This window comes from Salmo salar, chromosome ssa18 (genome assembly GCF_905237065.1).
Source record: "Salmo salar chromosome ssa18, Ssal_v3.1, whole genome shotgun sequence".
In the NCBI taxonomy this organism is placed as follows: Eukaryota; Metazoa; Chordata; class Actinopteri; order Salmoniformes; family Salmonidae; genus Salmo; species Salmo salar.
In genome coordinates this window covers 45,913,595-45,933,955 of record NC_059459.1, presented here as the reverse complement: position 1 = coordinate 45,933,955, position 20,361 = coordinate 45,913,595, and the positions used below count along the sequence as shown (strand labels likewise).

The 20,361-nt window shown below is 45.2% G+C and overlaps 1 protein-coding gene across 1 annotated transcript in view; it reads right to left on the bottom strand.

Annotated features, from left to right (window-relative positions):
• LOC106592449 (ryanodine receptor 2-like) overlaps positions 1–20,361 on the bottom strand; it is a 128,571-nt gene that overhangs the window by 25,627 nt on the left and 82,583 nt on the right. Inside the window, exon 4 of the mRNA XM_045700572.1 lies at positions 4,372–4,567. Coding sequence (XP_045556528.1) covers positions 4,372–4,567 — 196 coding nt within the window. The remainder of the gene's footprint in view (positions 1–4,371; positions 4,568–20,361) is intronic.

Genomic DNA, 20,361 nt, shown 5'->3' with positions numbered 1-20,361 from the left:
TTCTAAAACCCTGTTTTTGCGTTGTCATTATGGGGTATTGTGTGTAGATTGATGAGGGGGGAAAAAAACATTTAATTCATTTTAGAATAAGGCTGTAACGTAACAAAATGTGGAAAAAGTCAAAGGGTTCGAATACTGTCCAAATGCACTGTAAATGTTGAGTGAGTGATTTGTCCCAAAAACAATGCTTTTCATTTTTGAGATATTTAGCACCAGCCTATTGCTAGTTACCCGTTCTAAAACTGACTGGAGCTCTATGTTAACCTCTCTAGGCTAGGCGGGACGAATTCGTCCCACCTACGTAACAGCCACTGGCAGCCTGTGGCGCGATTTTCAAAACGTTAAAAATCCTATTACTTCAATTTCTCAAACATATGACTATTTTACAGCTATTTAAAGACAAGACTCTCGTTAATCTAACCACACTGTCCTATTTCAAAAAGGCTTTACAACGAAAGCAAAACATTAGATTATGTCAGCAGAGTACCAAGCCAGAAATAATCAGACACCCATTTTTCAAGCCAGCATATAATGTCACCAAAACCCAGAAGACAGCTAAATGCAGCACTCACCTTTGATGATCTTCATCAGATGACAACCCTAGGACATTATGTTATACAATACATGCATGTTTTGTTCAATCAAGTTCATATTTATATCAAAAACCAGCTTTTTACATTAGCATGTGACGTTCAGAACTAGCATACCCCCCGCAAACTTCCGGGGAATTCGCTAACATTTTACTAAATTACTCACGATAAACGTTCACAAAAAGCATAAAAATTATTTTAAGAATTATAGATACAGACCTCCTCTATGCACTCGATATGTCCGATTTTAAAATAGCTTTTTGGTGAAAGCACATTTTGCAATATTCTAAGTACATAGCCCAGGCATCACGGGCTCGCTATTTAGACACCCGGCAAGTTTAGCACTCACCATAATCATATTTACTATTATAAAAGTTTGATTACCTTTTGTTGTCTTCGTCAGAATGCACACCCAGGACTGCTACTTCAATAACAAATGTTGGTTTGGTCCAAAATAATCCATCGTTATATCCGAATAGCGGCGTTTTGTTCGTGCGTTCCAGACACTATCCGAAATAGTAAAGAAGTGTCGCGCGCATGGCGCAATTCGTGACAATAAAATTCTAAATATTCCATTACCGTACTTTCGAAGCATGTCAACCGCTGTTTAAAATCAATTTTTACGACATTTTTCTCGTAGAAAAGCGATAATATTCCGACAGGGAATCTCCTTTTCGGCAAACAGAGGAACAAATCCCAAAGGCGGGGGCGGTCGGGTCACGCGCCTAAGCCCAGTGTCCCTTGATCGGCCACTTGAGAAAGGCGATAATGTGTTTCAGCCTGGGGCTGGAATGACGACATTCTGTTTTTTCCCGGGCTCTGAGCGCCTATGGACGACGTGGGAAGTGTCACGTTAGAGCAGAGATCCTTAGTAAATGATAGAGATGGAAAAGAAGTTCAAGAAATGGTCAGACAGGCCACTTCCTGTAAAGGAATCTCTCAGGTTTTGACCTGCCATTTGAGTTCTGTTATACTCACAGACACCATTCAAACAGTTTTAGAAAATGTAGGGTGTTTTCTATCCATATGTAATAAGTATATGCATATTCTAGTTACTGGGTAGGAGTGGTAACCAGATTAAATCGGGTATGTTTTTTATCCAGCCGTGTCAATACTGCCCCCTAGCCCTAACAGGTTAAGGGTGTCAGTTATTTATTGTATTGTTGCAGTCGACATCTACACGGTTGAGTCGTCAGCGTACATAGACACACAGGCTTTATTCATGGTCAGTGGGAGGTCATGAGTAAAAACAGAAAACAATAATGGCCCTAGCCAGCTGCCCTGTGGTACACCACACTCAACTGAATTTGTATTAGAGAAGCTTCCATTAGAAAAAACTCTATGTTCTATTAGATAGGTAACTCTCAATCCATAATAAGACAGAGGATGCAAATCCATAACACCTACATTTTTTTTCAACAATAGGTTATGATCGATGACATCAAAAACTACACTGAAGTCTAACAAAACAGCTCCCACAATATTTTTTCAATCAATTTCTTTCAGCCAATCATCAGTCATTTGTGTCAGCGCCGAGCATGTTGAGTGCCCTTCCCTATAAGCATGCTGAAAGTCTTGTTGTTAATTTGTTAATTCTGTAAAATACCTGTATTTGGTCAAACACCATTTTTTTTCTCTCCAAACGTTTGCTAAGCACTGGTAACCGACTGATTGGGCAGCTGTGTTGAACCATTAAAGAGGGCTCTGCTATTTCTGGGCAGCGGAATGACCTTTGCCTCCCTCCAGGCCTGAGGGAACACACCGTCTGTTTAGTTACATGATTTCACAATATACTGTATGTTTGTCAATCTGCTGTGTTGTTTGACTAATTTGGTATTCCCTTCGCCTCGCCACTCTCAGACACACAGTTTTTCAAATCATCATCTATCCATGGGGGATTTGGCAGTTCTAACAGTCAGTTTCGTGATGGGCACATGCCTATCAGTAACAGGAAGTGGCACTTCTAACAGTCAGTTTCGTGATGGGCACATGCCTATCAGTAACAGGAAGTGTCAGTTCTAACAGTCAGTTTCGTGATGGGCACATGCCTATTAGTAACAGGAAGTGTCAGTTCTAACAGTCAGTTTCCTGATGGGCACATGCCTATCAGTAACAGGAAGTGTCAGTTCTAACAGTCAGTTTCGTGATCGGCACATGCCTATCAGTAACAGGAAGTGTCAGTTCTAACAGTCAGTTTCGTGATCAGCACATGCCTATCAGTAACAGGAAGTGTCAGTTCTAACAGTCAGTTTCCTGATCGGCACATGCCTATCAGTAACAGGAAGTGGCAGTTCTAACAGTCAGTTTCGTGATGGGCACATGCCTATCAGTAACAGGAAGTGGCAGTTCTAACAGTCAGTTTCGTGATGGGCACATGCGTATCAGTAACAGGAAGTGACAGTTCTAACAGTCAGTTTCCTGATCGGCACATGCCTATCAGTAACAGGAAGAAGCAGATTCATAAATATTCCAAGTGCGTCGTCAGGTTGTTCCTCATTACACACGTCAGATCAACAAATATTTTTTCACATCTTCGACATTGGAATCACTACAACACCTCTTGTATGATCGCGTACACACAATTTTATCTCCAGCCTTTGTAACTTTGGTTTTCCTATATATAGCTACTATATTATGACCGCTGCGTCAGATGGATTTGGATACTGCTTTAGAGTGGATTTCTGCAGCGTTAGTGAAGATTTGATCAATACATGCGGATGATTTCATTCCTATGCTGTTTGTAAATACCCCGGTAGGTTGACTGATAACCTGAACCAGGTAAGCAGGCATCAGTTACAGTTTGAAACTTACTTTTGAGTGGGCAGCTTGATGTCAACCAGTCAATATTTAGGGTCACCCAGAAAATATACTTCCCTGTTGATATCACATACATAATCAAGCATTTCACACATGTAGTCCAAATATTGACTTTTAACACTCTGTGGTTTATAGCAACTTCCTACGAGAATAGGCTTTAGGTGAGGCAGATGAACCGGTAGCAGTGGAGGCTGGTGGGAGGAGCAATAGGAGGATGGGCTCATTGTAACGGCTGGAACGGCATAAATAGAACGGTATGGAAACCCCCTTTGTTTGACTCCGTTCCTTTTATTCCATTCCGGCCATTACAATGAGCCCGTCTTCCTATAGCTCCATCCCACCATCCACCAGTGGCCTGGAGCCGTATTACTTCCACATCATCTGACATGAGATCCTCTCTCAGCCTAACAGGAATATGACTCTGTATGTGCATGGTAATACCTCCCCCATTTGCATTTCAATCTTTCCTGTATATTCTATAACCATGTATAGATACAGCTGCATCAAAGGAATTATCAATCTTTCCTGTATATTCTATAACCATGCTACTGCTGCATCAAATGAATTATCTAAGTGTGTTTCAGAGATGGCCAGAATATGAATGTATGAACCTTATTTCTCAAGCTACATATGTTAATATGGGCTATTTTTTGTCCTTTTCTGGGTTACTTGATTGTTTTTAAGGATCCGAGATAGACATGTCAATGACATTTACCTTTGACTCAATGCTACTGAGTGGCCTGCCCACAGTGGGCTTCTTCCTAAGGAAGACAGTTTCAGTACAAACAGTGAAATTCAATTCTATGTGCATATATGATTATTGCTCACGATCCCCCCCCCCTCTGACGACATACGACGTCGTGGTAACTACACACACACACACACACATAACAACCAAGACATTGACAAGTAGGCTAAAGTGCTTTTGACCATGTGGCAGGTAAAAAGGTGTGTGTCTCTCTACCTGCGAGTCGTTTCATCCAGGCCCCCTCGTCGATCCCCAGGTTATTATAGATGATCTTCAGGATGTTACCCAGGAGACTATTCATGTGGTCTGAGGTGAGGTGAGTACAGCAGCTGTCTGCAGTCTCTGGAGGGTTGTTTTCTGGGCCGTGCTCCCACCAGTGAGACATGTAGCTGCATAGCATGGGCAGCACCACCTGAGGATAAGTAAGGACATGGGGGGGGAAATGCTCATATCAAATGTTTAAGAATTATTGTCTTTTCAATCATGTTCTTATCTCTTGTAAACTCAGGGATCCAGACCAACATTTTCCACTGGTCTCACTGGGCTCACTAACTTTTTCAGTTGGTGGCAACAGCCCATGATTTGGTGGCACCAGCCCATGATTTGTTGGCACCAGCCCATGATTTGTTGGCACCAGCCCATAATTTGGTGGCATCAGCCCATGATATGTTGGCACCAGCCCATGATTTGTTGGCAACAGCCCATGATTTGTTGGCACCAGCAAATGATTTGTTGGCACCAGCACATTATATGTTGGCACCAGCCCATGATTTGTTGGCACCAGCCCATGATCTGTTGGCACCAGCCCATGATTTGTTGGCACCAGCCCATGATTTGTTGGCAGAAGCCCATGATCTGTTGGCACCAGCCCATGATCTGTTGGCACCAGCCCATGATATGGTGGCACCAGCCCATGAATTGGTGGCACCAGCCCATGATATGTTGGCAACAGCCCATGATTTGTTGGCAACAGCCCATGATTTGTTGGCACCAGCACATGATTTGTTGGCACCAGCCCATGATATGTTGGCACCAGCCCATGATTTGTTGGCACCAGCCCATGATCTGTTGGCACCAGCCCATGATCTGTTGGCACCAGCCCATGATTTGTTGGCACCAGCCCATGATCTGTTGGCACCAACCCATGAATTGTTGGCACCAGCCCATGATATGGTGGCACCAGCCCATGAATTGGTGGCACCAGGCCATGATTTGTAGGCACCAGCTCATTATCTGTTGGCACCAGGCCATGATTTGCAGGCACCAGCTCATGATCTGTTGGCACCAGCCCATGATTTGTTAGCACCAGCCCATGATTTGTTGGCACCAGCCCATTATCTGTTGGCACCAGCCCATGATCTGGTGGCACCAGCCCATGATCTTTTGGCACCAACCCATGATCTGTTGGCACCAGCCCATGATCTGTTGGCACCAGCCCATGATCTGTTGGCACCAGCCCATGATCTGTTGGCACCAGGCCATGATTTGCAGGCACCAGCTCATGATCTGTTGGCACCAGCCCATTATCTGTTGGCACCAGCCCATGATTTGTTGGCACCAGCCCATTATCTGTTGGCACCAGCCCATGATATGGTGGCACCAGCCCATGATTTGTTGGCACCAGCCCATTATCTGTTGGCACCAGCCCATGATCTGGTGGCACCAGCCCATGATCTGTTCGCACCAATCCATGATATGGTGGAACCAGCCCATGATTTGTTGGCACCAGCCCATGATATGGTGGCACCAGCCCATGATTTGTTGGCACCAGCCCATGATTTGCAGGCACCAGCCCATGATCTGTTGGCACCAGCCCATGATTTGTTGGCACCAGCCCATGATGTGTTGGCACCAGCCCATGATATGTTGGCACCAGCCCATGATTTGTTGGCACCAGCCCATGATCTGTTGGCACCAGCCAATGATTTGTTGGCACCAGCCCATGATCTGTTGGCACCAACCCATGAATTGTTGGCACCAGCCCATTATATGGTGGCACCAGCCCATGAATTGGTGGCACCAGGCCATGATTTGCAGGCACCAGCTCATGATCTGTTGGCACCAGGCCATGATTTGCAGGCACCAGCTCATGATCTGTTGGCACCAGCCCATGATTTGTTGGCACCATCCCATGATTTGTTGGCACCAGCCCATTATCTGTTGGCACCAGCCCATGATCTGGTGGCACCAGCCCATGATCTTTTGGCACCAGCCCATGATCTGTTGGCACCAGCCCATGATCTGTTGGCACCAGCCCATGATCTTTTGGCACCAGCCCATGATTTGCAGGCATCAACTCATGATCTGTTGGCACCAGCCCATTATCTGTTGGCACCAGCCCATGATCTTTTGGCACCAGCCCATGATTTGGTGGCATCAGCCCATGATATGTTGGCACCAGCACATGATTTGTTGGCACCAGCCCATGATCTGTTGGCACCAGCCCATGATTTGTTGGCACCAGCCCATGATTTGTTGGCACCAGCCCATGATCTGTTGGCACCAACCCATGAATTGTTGGCACCAGCCCATGAATTGGTGGCACCAGGCCATGATTTGCAGGCACCAGCTCATGATCTGTTGGCACCAGCCCATGATCTGTTGGCACCAGCCCATGATTTGGTGGCACCAGCCCATGATATGTTGGCACCAGCCCATGATTTGTTGGCACCAGCCCATGATCTGTTGGCACCAACCCATGAATTGTTGGCACCAGCCCATGAATTGGTGGCACCAGGCCATGATTTGCAGGCACCAGGTCATGATCTGTTGGCATCAGCCCATGATCTGTTGGCACCAGCCCATGATCTGTTGGCACCAGCCCATGATTTGGTGGCACCAGCCCATGATATGTTGGCAACAGCCCATGATTTGTTGGCAACAGCCCATGAGTTGTTGGCACCAGCACATGATTTGTTGGCACCAGCCCATGATATGTTGGCACCAGCCCATGATTTGTTGGCACCAGCCCATGATCTGTTGGCACCAGCCCATGATTTGTTGGCACCAGCCCATGATTTGTTGGCACCAGCCCATGATCTGTTGGCACCAACCCATGAATTGTTGGCACCAGCCCATGATATGGTGGCATCAGCCCATGAATTGGTGGCACCAGGCCATGATTTGCAGGCACCAGCTCATGATCTGTTGGCACCAGGCCATGATTTGCTGGCACCAGCCCATGATTTGTTGGCACCAGCCCATGATTTGTTGGCACCAGCCCATTATCTGTTGGCACCAGCCCATGATCTGGTGGCACCAGCCCATGATCTTTTGGCACCAACCCATGATCTGTTGGCACCAGCCCATGATCTGTTGGCACCAGCCCATGATCTGTTGGCACCAACCCATGATCTGTTGGCACCAGCCCATGATCTGTTGGCACCAGGCCATGATTTGCAGGCACCAGCTCATGATCTGTTGGCACCAGCCCATTATCTGTTGGCACCAGCCCATGATTTGTTGGCACCAGCCCATTATCTGTTGGCACCAGCCCATGATATGGTGGCACCAGCCCATGATTTGTTGGCACCAGCCCATTATCTGTTGGCACCAGCCCATGATCTGGTGGCACCAGCCCATGATCTGTTGGCACCAACCCATGATCTGTTGGCACCAACCCATGATATGGTGGAACCAGCCCATGATTTGTTGGCACCAGCCCATGATATGGTGGCACCAGCCCATGATTTGTTGGCACCAGCCCATGATTTGCAGGCACCAGCCCATGATCTGTTGGCACCAGCCCATGATTTGTTGGCACCAGCCCATGATTTGTTGGCACCAGCCCATGATTTGTTGGCAACCCCACCAAACAAAATCAGCTGCATTACACAATAGAATACATTTAAGTCATCATCTTATAACGTCATTATAAAGTCATTCATAATGCTTTATTAAGAGGTGTAATTGACTTCTCACATGGTATTTAGTAAATATGTTGTCACATCTGTCCAAGCAGGAATGCATGATTGAAAATATTTTAATATACAACCTAATCCAGTGATTGTCATACATTTGAGGATGACAATTAGGCTATTTTTGTTATATTTTACTCTCAAAATAGGGTATTTGTATTTGTATTTATTATGTATTCCCATTAGTTCCTGCCAAGGCAGCAGCTACTCTTCCTGGGGTTTATTATGGATCCCTTTAGTTCCTGCCAAGGCAGCAGCTACTCTTCCTGGGGTTTATTATGGATCCCCATTAGTTCCTGCCAAGGCAGCAGCTACTCTTCCTGGGGTTTATTATGGATCCCCATTAGTTCCTGCCAAGGCAGCAGCTACTCTTCCTCGGGTTTATTATGGATCCCCATTAGTTCCTGCCAAGGCAGCAGCTACTCTTCCTGGGGTCCAGCAAAATTAACGCAGTTATACAATTCTAAAAACATAACAATACATTCACAACAGATTTCAAAACACATTAAGTGTGTTCCCTCAGGCCCCTACTCTACTACCACATATCTACAATACACTGTGTTCCCTCAGACCCCTACTCTACTACCACATATCTACAATACACTGTGTTCCCTGAGGCCCCTACTCTACTACCACATATCTACAATACACTGTGTTCCCTCAGGCCCCTCCTCTACTACCACATATATACAATACACTGTGTTCCCTCAGGCCCCTACTCTACTACCACATATCTACAATACACTGTGTTCCCTCAGGCCCCTACTCTACTACCACATATCTACAATACACTGTGTTCCCTCAGACCCCTACTCTACTACCACATATCTACAACACACTGTGTTCCCTCAGGCTCCTACTCCACCACTACCACATATCTACAACACACTGTGTTCCCTCAGGCCCCTACTCCACCACTACCACATATCTACAATACACTGTGTTCCCTCAGGCCCCTACTCCACCACTACCACATATCTACAACACACTGTGTTCCCTCAGACCCCTACTCTACTACCACATATCTACAACACAAAACCACTGTGTATGTGTGTGTTTATAGTGCGTATGTTATCATGTGTGTGTGTGCATGTGTCTGTGCCTATGTTCGTGTTGCTGCACAGTCCCCGTTGTTCCATAAGGTGTATTTTTTATCTGTTTTTTAAAATCTGATTCTACTGCTGCATCAGTTACCTGATGTGGAATAGAGTTCCATGTAGTCATGGCTCTATGTAGTACTGTGTGCCTCCCATTGTCACGTCCTGACCATAGTAAGAGGTTATTTTCTATGGTAGAGTAGGTCAGGGCGTGACAGGGGGTGTTTTGTGTTTTTCTATGTTTTGTATTTCTATGTTTAAGTTCTAGTTTTTCTATTTCTATGTTTTTTTGAGGGGAGGTTGATCTCCAATTGGAGGCAGCTGGTCCTCGTTGTCTCTAATTGGAGATCATATTTAAGTAGGGGTTTTTCTTCCTGGGATTTTGTGGGTTATTATATTTTTGAGTAGTGTTTGTTTCTCTCTGCGTCACGGTTTGTTGTTTTGTCGATTCAGTTATTTATGTTTTGCAAAGTTTCACGGATTTAATAAAATGTGGAACTACAACCACACTGCACTTTGGTCTGCTCCTTTAGACAACCGTGACACTCATAGTCTGTTCTGGACTTGGGGACTGTGAAGAGACCTCTGGTGGCATGTCTTGTAAGGTATGCATGGGTGTCTGAGCTGTGTGCCAGTAGTTTAGACAGACAGCTCGGTGCTTTCAACATGTCAATACCTCTCATAAATACAAGTAGTGATGAAGTCAATCTCTCTTCCACTTTGAGCCAGGAGAGATTGACATGCATATTATTAATGTTAGCTCTCTGTGTATATTTAAGGGCCAGCCGTGCTGCCCTGTTCTGAGACAAATGTAATTTCCCTATGTCCCTCTTTGTGGCACCTGACCACACGACTGAACAGTAGTCCAGGTCAGACAAAACTAGGGCCTGTGGGACCTGCCTTGTTGATAGTGTTGTTAAGAAGGTAGAAACTAGGGCCTGTAGGACCTGCCTTGTTGATAGTGTTGTTAAGAAGGTAGAAACTAGGGCCTGTAGGACCTGCCTTGTTGATAGTGTTGTTAAGAAGGTAGAGCAACACTTTATTATGGACAGACTTCTCCCCATCTTAGTAATTGTTGTATCAATATGTTTTGACCATGACAGTTTACAATCCAGGGTTACTCCTCAACTTGCTCAGTTACCAAATGGGCTGGAGGACAGCGTGTCCTACATGTCTTATACCATGGGCTGGAGGACAGCGTGTCCTACATGTCTTATACCAGGGGCTGGAGGACAGCGTATCCTACATGTCTTATACCATGGGCTGGAGGACAGCGTGTCCTACATGTCTTAAACCATGGGCTGCAGGACAGCGTGTCCTACATGTCTTATACCCTGGGCTGGAGGACAGCGTGTCCTACATGTCTTATACCATGGGCTGGAGGACAGCGTGTCCTACATGTCTTATACACTGGGCTGGAGGACAGCGTGTCCTACATGTCTTATACCATGGGCTGGAGGACAGCGTGTCCTACATGTCTTATACCATGGGCTGGAGGACAGCGTGTCCTACATGTCTTATACCATGGGCTGGAGGACAGCGTGTCCTACATGTCTTATACCATGGGCTGGAGGACAGCGTGTCCTACATGTCTTATACCATGGGCTGGAGGACAGCGTGTCCTAAATGTCTTATACCATGGGCTAGAGGACAGCGTGTCCTACATGTATTATACCATGGGCTAGAGGACAGCGTGTCCTACATGTATTATACCATGGGCTGGAGGACAGCGTGTCCTACATGTCTTATACCATGGGCTGGAGGACTGCGTGTCCTATATGTCTTATACTCTGGGCTGGACGACAGCGTGTCCTACATGTCTTATACCATGGACTGGAGGACAGCGTGTCCTACATGTCTTATACCATGGGCTGGAGGACAGCGTGTCCTACATGTCTCATACCATGGGCTAGAGGACAGCGTGTCCTACATGTCTGATACCATGGGCTGGAGGACAGCGTGTCCTACATGTCTGATACCATGGGCTGGAGGACAGCATGTTAATAAACCACCAGTCTCCTGTTAATAAACCACCAGTCTCCAGTTTGTAAACCACCAGTCTCCTGTTAATAAACCACCAGTCTCCTGTTAATAAACCACCAGTCTCCTGTTAGTAAACCACCAGTTAATAAACCACCAGTCTCCTGATAATAAACCACCAGTCTCCTGTTAATAAACCACCAGTCTCCTGTTAATAAACCACCAGTCTCCTGTTAATAAACCACCAGTCTCCTGTTAATAAACCACCAGTCTCCTGTTAGTAAACCCCCAGTCTCCTGTTAATAAACGACCAGTCTCCTGTTAATAAACCACCAGTCTCCTGTTAATAAACCATCAGTCTCCTGTTAATAAACCACCAGTCTCCTGTTAGTAAACCATCAGTCTCCTGTTAATAAACCACCAGTCTCCTGTTAATAAACCACCAGTCTCCTGTTAATAAACCACCAGTCTCCTGTTAATGAACCACCAGTTAATAAACCACCAGTCTCCTGTTAATAAACCACCAGTCTCCTGTTAATAAACCACCAGTCTCCTGTTAATAAACCACCAGTCTCCTGTTAATAAACCACCAGTTAATAAACCACCAGTCCCCTGTTAATAAACCACCAGTCTCCTGTTAATAAACCACCAGTCTCCTGTTAATAAACCACCAGTCTCCTGTCAATAAACCACCAGTCTCCTGTTAATAAACCACCAGTTAATAAACCACCAGTCTCCTGTTAGTAAACCACCAGTCTCCTGTTAGTAAACCACCAGTCTCCTGTTAATAAACCACCAGTTAATAAACCACCAGTCTCCTGGTAATAAACCACCAGTCTCCTGTTAATAAACCACCAGTTAATAAACCACCAGTCTCCTGGTAATAAACCACCAGTCTCGTGTTAATAAACCACCAGTCTCCTGTTAATAAACCACCAGTCTCCTGTTAATAAACCACCAGTCTCCTGTTAATAAACCACCAGTCTCCTGTTAGTAAACCCCCAGTCTCCTGTTAATAAACGACCAGTCTCCTGTTAATAAACCACCAGTCTCCTGTTAATAAACCACCAGTTAATAAACCACCAGTCTCCTGTTAATAAACCACCAGTCTCCTGTTAATAAACCACCAGTCTCCTGTTAATAAACCACCAGTCTCCTGTTAATAAACCACCAGTCTCCTGTTAGTAAACTACCAGTCTCCTGTTAGTAAACCATCAGTCTCCTGTTAATAAACCACCAGTCTCCTGTTAATAAACCATCAGTCTCCTGTTAATAAACCACCAGTCTCCTGTTAATAAACCACCAGTCTCCTGTTAATAAACCACCAGTCTCCTGTTAATAAACCACCAGTCTCCTGTTAATAAACCACCAGTCTCCTGTTAATAAACCACCAGTTAATAAACCACCAGTCTCCTGTTAACAAACCACCAGTCTCCAGTTAGTAAACCACCAGTCTCCTGTTAATAAATCACCAGTCTCCTGTTAATAAACCACCAGTTAATAAACAAACAGTCTCCTGTTAATAAACCACCAGTCTCCTGTTAGTAAACCACCAGTCTCCTGTTAATAAACCACCAGTCTCCTGTTAATAAACCACCAGTTAATAAACCACCCGTCTCCTGTTAACAAACCACCAGTCTCCAGTTAGTAAACCACCAGTCTCCTGTTAATAAATCACCAGTCTCCTGTTAATAAACCACCAGTTAATAAACCACCAGTCTCCTGTTAGTAAACCACCAGTCTCCTGTTAGTAAACCACCAGTCTCCTGTTAGTAAACCCCCAGTCTCCTGTTAATAAACGACCAGTCTCCTGTTAATAAACGACCAGTCTCCTGTTAATAAACCACCAGTCTCCTGTTAATAAACCACCAGTCTCCTGTTAATAAACCACCAGTTAATAAACCACCAGTCTCCTGTTAATAAACCACCAGTCTCCTGTTAATAAACCACCAGTCTCCTGTTAATAAACCACCAGTCTCCTGTTAATAAACCACCAGTCTCCTGTTAATAAACCACCAGTCTCCTGTTAATAAACCACCAGTCTCCTGTTAGTAAACTACCAGTCTCCTGTTAGTAAACCATCAGTCTCCTGTTAATAAACCACCAGTCTCCTGTTAATAAACCATCAGTCTCCTGTTAATAAACCACCAGTCTCCTGTTAATAAACGACCAGTCTCCTGTTAATAAACCACCAGTCTCCTGTTAGTAAACCAAAAGTCTCCTGTTAGTAAACCACCAGTCTCCTGTTAATAAACCACCAGTCTCCTGTTAATAAACCATCAGTCTCCTGTTAATAAACCACCAGTCTCCTGTTAATAAACAACCAGTCTCCTGTTAATAAACCATCAGTACCCTGTTAATAAACCACCAGTCTCCTGTTAATAAACCACTAGTCTCCTGTTAATAAACCACCAGTCTCCTGTTAATAAACCACCAGTCTCCTGTTAATAAACCACCAGTCTCCTGTTAATGAACCACCAGTTAATAAACCACCAGTCTCCTGTTAATAAACCACCAGTCTCCTGTTAATAAACCACCAGTCTCCTGTTAATAAACCACCAGTCTCCTGTTAATAAACCACCAGTTAATAAACCACCAGTCTCCTGTTAACAAACCACCAGTCTCCAGTTAGTAAACCACCAGTCTCCTGTTAATAAATCACCAGTCTCCTGTTAATAAACCACCAGTTAATAAACCACCAGTCTCCTGTTAATAAACCACCAGTCTCCTGTTAGTAAACCACCAGTCTCCTGTTAATAAACCACCAGTCTCCTGTTAATAAACCACCAGTTAATAAACCACCCGTCTCCTGTTAACAAACAACCAGTCTCCAGTTAGTAAACCACCAGTCTCCTGTTAATAAATCACCAGTCTCCTGTTAATAAACCACCAGTTAAAAAAACACCAGTCTCCTGTTAATAAACCACCAGTCTCCTGTTAATAAACCACCAGTCAATAAACCACCAGTCTCCTGTTAATAAACCCCAGTCTCCTGTTAGTAAACCACCTGTTAGTAAACCACCAGTCTCCTGTTTATAAACCACCAGTCTCCTGTTAATAAACCACCAGTTAATAAACCACCAGTCTCCTGTTAATAAACCACCAGTCTCCTGTTAGTAAACCACCAGTCTCCTGTTAGTAAACCACCAGTCTCCTGTTAATAAACCACCAGTTAATAAACCACCAGTCTCCTGGTAATAAACCACCAGTCTCCTGTTAATAAACCACCAGTTAATAAACCACCAGTCTCCTGGTAATAAACCACCAGTCTCGTGTTAATAAACCACCAGTCTCCTGTTAATAAACCACCAGTCTCCTGTTAATAAACCACCAGTCTCCTGTTAATAAACCACCAGTCTCCTGTTAGTAAACCCCCAGTCTCCTGTTAATAAACGACCAGTCTCCTGTTAATAAACGACCAGTCTCCTGTTAATAAACCACCAGTTAATAAACCACCAGTCTCCTGTTAATAAACCACCAGTCTCCTGTTAATAAACCACCAGTCTCCTGTTAATAAACCACCAGTCTCCTGTTAATAAACCACCAGTCTCCTGTTAATAAACCACCAGTCTCCTGTTAATAAACCACCAGTCTCCTGTTAATAAACCACCAGTCTCCTGTTAGTAAACTACCAGTCTCCTGTTAGTAAACCACCAGTCTCCTGTTAGTAAACCCCCAGTCTCCTGTTAATAAACGACCAGTCTCCTGTTAATAAACGACCAGTCTCCTGTTAATAAACCACCAGTTAATAAACCACCAGTCTCCTGTTAATAAACCACCAGTCTCCTGTTAATAAACCACCAGTCTCCTGTTAATAAACCACCAGTCTCCTGTTAATAAACCACCAGTCTCCTGTTAATAAACCACCAGTCTCCTGTTAATAAACCACCAGTCTCCTGTTAATAAACCACCAGTCTCCTGTTAATGAACCACCAGTTAATAAACCACCAGTCTCCTGTTAATAAACCACCAGTCTCCTGTTAATAAACCACCAGTCTCCTGTTAATAAACCACCAGTCTCCTGTTAATAAACCACCAGTTAATAAACCACCAGTCTCCTGTTAATAAACCACCAGTCTCCTGTTAATAAACCACCAGTCTCCTGTTAATAAACCACCAGTCTCCTGTTAATAAACCACCAGTCTCCTGTCAATAAACCACCAGTCTCCTGTTAATAAACCACCAGTTAATAAACCACCAGTCTCCTGTTAATAAACCACCAGTCTCCTGTTAATAAACCACCAGTCTCCTGTTAATAAACCACCAGTTAATAAACCACCAGTCTCCTGTTAATAAACCACCAGTCTCCTGTTAATAAACCACCAGTCTCCTGTTAATAAACCACCAGTCTCCTGTTAATAAACCACCAGTCTCCTGTTAATAAACCACCAGTTAATAAACCACCAGTCTCCTGTTAACAAACCACCAGTCTCCAGTTAGTAAACCACCAGTCTCCTGTTAATAAATCACCAGTCTCCTGTTAATAAACCACCAGTTAATAAACCACCAGTCTCCTGTTAATAAACCACCAGTCTCCTGTTAGTAAACCACCAGTCTCCTGTTAATAAACCACCAGTCTCCTGTTAATAAACCACCAGTTAATAAACCACCCGTCTCCTGTTAACAAACCACCAGTCTCCAGTTAGTAAACCACCAGTCTCCTGTTAATAAATCACCAGTCTCCTGTTAATAAACCACCAGTTAATAAACCACCAGTCTCCTGTTAATAAACCACCAGTCTCCTGTTAATAAACCACCAGTCTCCTGTTAATAAACCACCAGTTAATAAACCACCAGTCTCCTGTTAATAAACCACCAGTCTCCTGTTAATAAACCACCAGTCTCCTGTTAATAAACCACCAGTCTCCTGTTAATAAACCACCAGTCTCCTGTTAATAAACCACCAGTCTCCTGTTAGTAAACTACCAGTCTCCTGTTAGTAAACCACCAGTCTCCTGTTTATAAACCACCAGTCTCCTGTTAATAAACCACCAGTTAATAAACCACCAGTCTCCTGTTAATAAACCACCAGTCTCCTGTTAGTAAACCACAGGTCTCATGTTAATAAACAACCAGTCTCCTGTTAATAAACCACCAGTCTCCTGTTAGTAAACCACCAGTCTCCTGTTAGTAAACCAGCCCATGATTTGTTGGCACCAGCCCATGATTTGTTGGCACCAGCCCATGATCTGTTGGCACCAACCCATGAATTGTTGGCACCAGCCCATGAATTGGTGGCACCAGGCCATGATTTGCAGGCACCAGCTCATGATCTGTTGGCACCAGCCCATGATCTGTTGGCACCAGCCCATGATTTGGTGGCACCAGCCCATGATATGTTGGCACCAGCCCATGATTTGTTGGCACCAGCCCATGATCTGTTGGCACCAACCCATGAATTGTTGGCACCAGCCCATGAATTGGTGGCACCAGGCCATGATTTGCAGGCACCAGCTCATGATCTGTTGGCATCAGCCAATGATCTGTTGGCACCAGCCCATGATTTGGTGTTACCAGCCCATGATATGTTGGCAACAGCCCATGATTTGTTGGCAACAGCCCATGATTTGTTGGCACAAGCACATGATTTGATGGCACCAGCCCATGATCTGTTGGCACCAACCCATGAATTGTTGGCACCAGCCCATGATATGGTGGCACCAGCCCATGAATTGGTGGCACCAGGCCATGATTTGCAGGCACCAGCTCATGATCTGTTGGCACCAGGCCATGATTTGCTGGCACCAGCCCATGATTTGTTGGCACCAGCCCATGATTTGTTGGCACCAGCCCATTATCTGTTGCCACCAGCCCATGATCTGGTGGCACCAGCCCATGATCTTTTGGCACCAACCCATGATCTGTTGGCACCAGCCCATGATCTGTTGGCACCAGCCCATGATCTGTTGGCACCAACCCATGATCTGTTGGCACCAGCCCATGATCTGTTGGCACCAGGCCATGATTTGCAGGCACCAGCTCATGATCTGTTGGCACCAGCCCATTATCTGTTGGCACCAGCCCATGATATGTTGGCACCAGCCCATTATCTGTTGGCACCAGCCCATGATATGGTGGCACCAGCCCATGATTTGTTGGCACCAGCCCATTATCTGTTGGCACCAGCCCATGATCTGGTGGCACCAGCCCATGATCTGTTGGCACCAACCCATGATATGGTGGAACAAGCCCATGATTTGTTGGCACCAGCCCATGATATGGTGGCACCAGCCCATGATTTGTTGGCACCAGCCCATGATTTGCAGGCACCAGCCCATGATCTGTTGGCACCAGCCCATGATTTGTTGGCACCAGCCCATGATTTGTTGGCACCAGCCCATGATACTCTTCCTGGGGTTTATTATGGATCCCCATTAGTTCCTGCCAAGGCAGCAGCTACTCTTCCTGGGGTTTATTATGGATCCCCATTAGTTCCTGCCAAGGCAGCAGCTACTCTTCCTCGGGTTTATTATGGATCCCCATTAGTTCCTGCCAAGGCAGCAGCTACTCTTCCTGGGGTCCAGCAAAATTAACGCAGTTATACAATTCTAAAAACATAACAATACATTCACAACAGATTTCAAAACACATTAAGTGTGTTCCCTCAGGCCCCTACTCTACTACCACATATCTACAACACACTGTGTTCCCTCAGGCCCCTACTCCACCACTACCACATATCTACAATACACTGTGTTCCCTCAGGCCCCTACTCTACTACCACATATCTACAATACACTGTGTTCCCTCAGACCCCTACTCTACTACCACATATCTACAATACACTGTGTTCCCTGAGGCCCCTACTCTACTACCACATATCTACAATACACTGTGTTCCCTCAGGCCCCTCCTCTACCACCACATATCTACAATACACTGTGTTCCCTCAGGCCCCTACTCTACTACCACATATCTACAATACACTGTGTTCCCTCAGGCCCCTACTCTACTACCACATATCTACAATACACTGTGTTCCCTCAGACCCCTACTCTACTACCACATATCTACAACACACTGTGTTCCCTCAGGCCCCTACTCCACCACTACCACATATCTACAATACACTGTGTTCCCTCAGGCCCCTACTCCACCACTACCACATATCTACAATACACTGTGTTCCCTCAGGCCCCTACTCCACCACTACCACATATCTACAACACACTGTGTTCCCTCAGACCCCTACTCTACTACCACATATCTACAACACAATACCACTGTGTATGTGTGTGTTTATAGTGCGTATGTTATCATGTGTGTGTGTGCATGTGTCTGTGCCTATGTTCGTGTTGCTGCACAGTCCCCGTTGTTCCATAAGGTGTATTTTTTATCTGTTTTTTAAAATCTGATTCTACTGCTGCATCAGTTACCTGATGTGGAATAGAGTTCCATGTAGTCATGGCTCTATGTAGTACTGTGTGCCTCCCATTGTCACGTCCTGACAATAGTAAGAGGTTATTTTCTATGGTAGAGTAGGTCAGGGCGTGACAGGGGGTGTTTTGTGTTTTTCTATGTTTTGTATTTCTATGTTTAAGTTCTAGTTTTTCTATTTCTATGTTTTTTTGAGGGGAGGTTGATCTCCAATTGGAGGCAGCTGGTCCTCGTTGTCTCTAATTGGAGATCATATTTAAGTAGGGGTTTTTCTTCCTGGGATTTTGTGGGTTATTATATTTTTGAGTAGTGTTTGTTTCTCTCTGCGTCACGGTTTGTTGTTTTGTCGATTCAGTTATTTATGTTTTGCAAAGTTTCACGGATTTAATAAAATGTGGAACTACAACCACACTGCACTTTGGTCTGCTCCTTTAGACAACCGTGACACTCATAGTCTGTTCTGGACTTGGGGACTGTGAAGAGACCTCTGGTGGCATGTCTTGTAAGGTATGCATGGGTGTCTGAGCTGTGTGCCAGTAGTTTAGACAGACAGCTCGGTGCTTTCAACATGTCAATACCTCTCATAAATACAAGTAGTGATGAAGTCAATCTCTCTTCCACTTTGAGCCAGGAGAGATTGACATGCATATTATTAATGTTAGCTCTCTGTGTATATTTAAGGGCCAGCCGTGCTGCCCTGTTCTGAGACAAATGTAATTTCCCTGTCCCTCTTTGTGGCACCTGACCACACGACTGAACAGTAGTCCAGGTCAGACAAAACTAGGGCCTGTGGGACCTGCCTTGTTGATAGTGTTGTTAAGAAGGTAGAAACTAGGGCCTGTAGGACCTGCCTTGTTGATAGTGTTGTTAAGAAGGTAGAAACTAGGGCCTGTAGGACCTGCCTTGTTGATAGTGTTGTTAAGAAGGTAGGAACTAGGGCCTGTAGGATCTGCCTTGTTGATAGTGTTGTTAAGAAGGTAGAGCAACACTTTATTATGGACAGACTTCTCCCCATCTTAGTAATTGTTGTATCAATATGTTTTGACCATGACAGTTTACAATCCAGGGTTACTCCTCAACTTGCTCAGTTACCAAATGGGCTGGAGGACAGCGTGTCCTACATGTCTTATACCATGGGCTGGAGGACAGCGTGTCCTACATGTCTTATACCAGGGGCTGGAGGACAGCGTGTCCTACATGTCTTATACCATGGGCTGGAGGACAGCGTGTCCTACATGTCTTAAACCATGGGCTGCAGGACAGCGTGTCCTACATGTCTTATACCCTGGGCTGGAGGACAGCGTGTCCTACATGTCTTATACCATGGGCTGGAGGACAGCGTGTCCTACATGTCTTATACACTGGGCTGGAGGACAGCGTGTCCTACATGTCTTATACCATGGGCTGGAGGACAGCGTGTCCTACATGTCTTATACCATGGGCTGGAGGACAGCGTGTCCTACATGTCTTATACCATGGGCTGGAGGACAGCGTGTCCTACATGTCTTATACCATGGGCTGGAGGACAGCGTGTCCTACATGTCTTATACCATGGGCTGGAGGACAGCGTGTCCTAAATGTCTTATACCATGGGCTAGAGGACAGCGTGTCCTACATGTATTATACCATGGGCTAGAGGACAGCGTGTCCTACATGTATTATACCATGGGCTGGAGGACAGCGTGTCCTACATGTCTTATACCATGGGCTAGAGGACTGCGTGTCCTACATGTCTTATACCATGGGCTGGAGGACAGCGTGTCCTACATGTCTTATACCATGGGCTGGAGGACAGCGTGTCCTAAATGTCTTATACCATGGGCTAGAGGACAGCG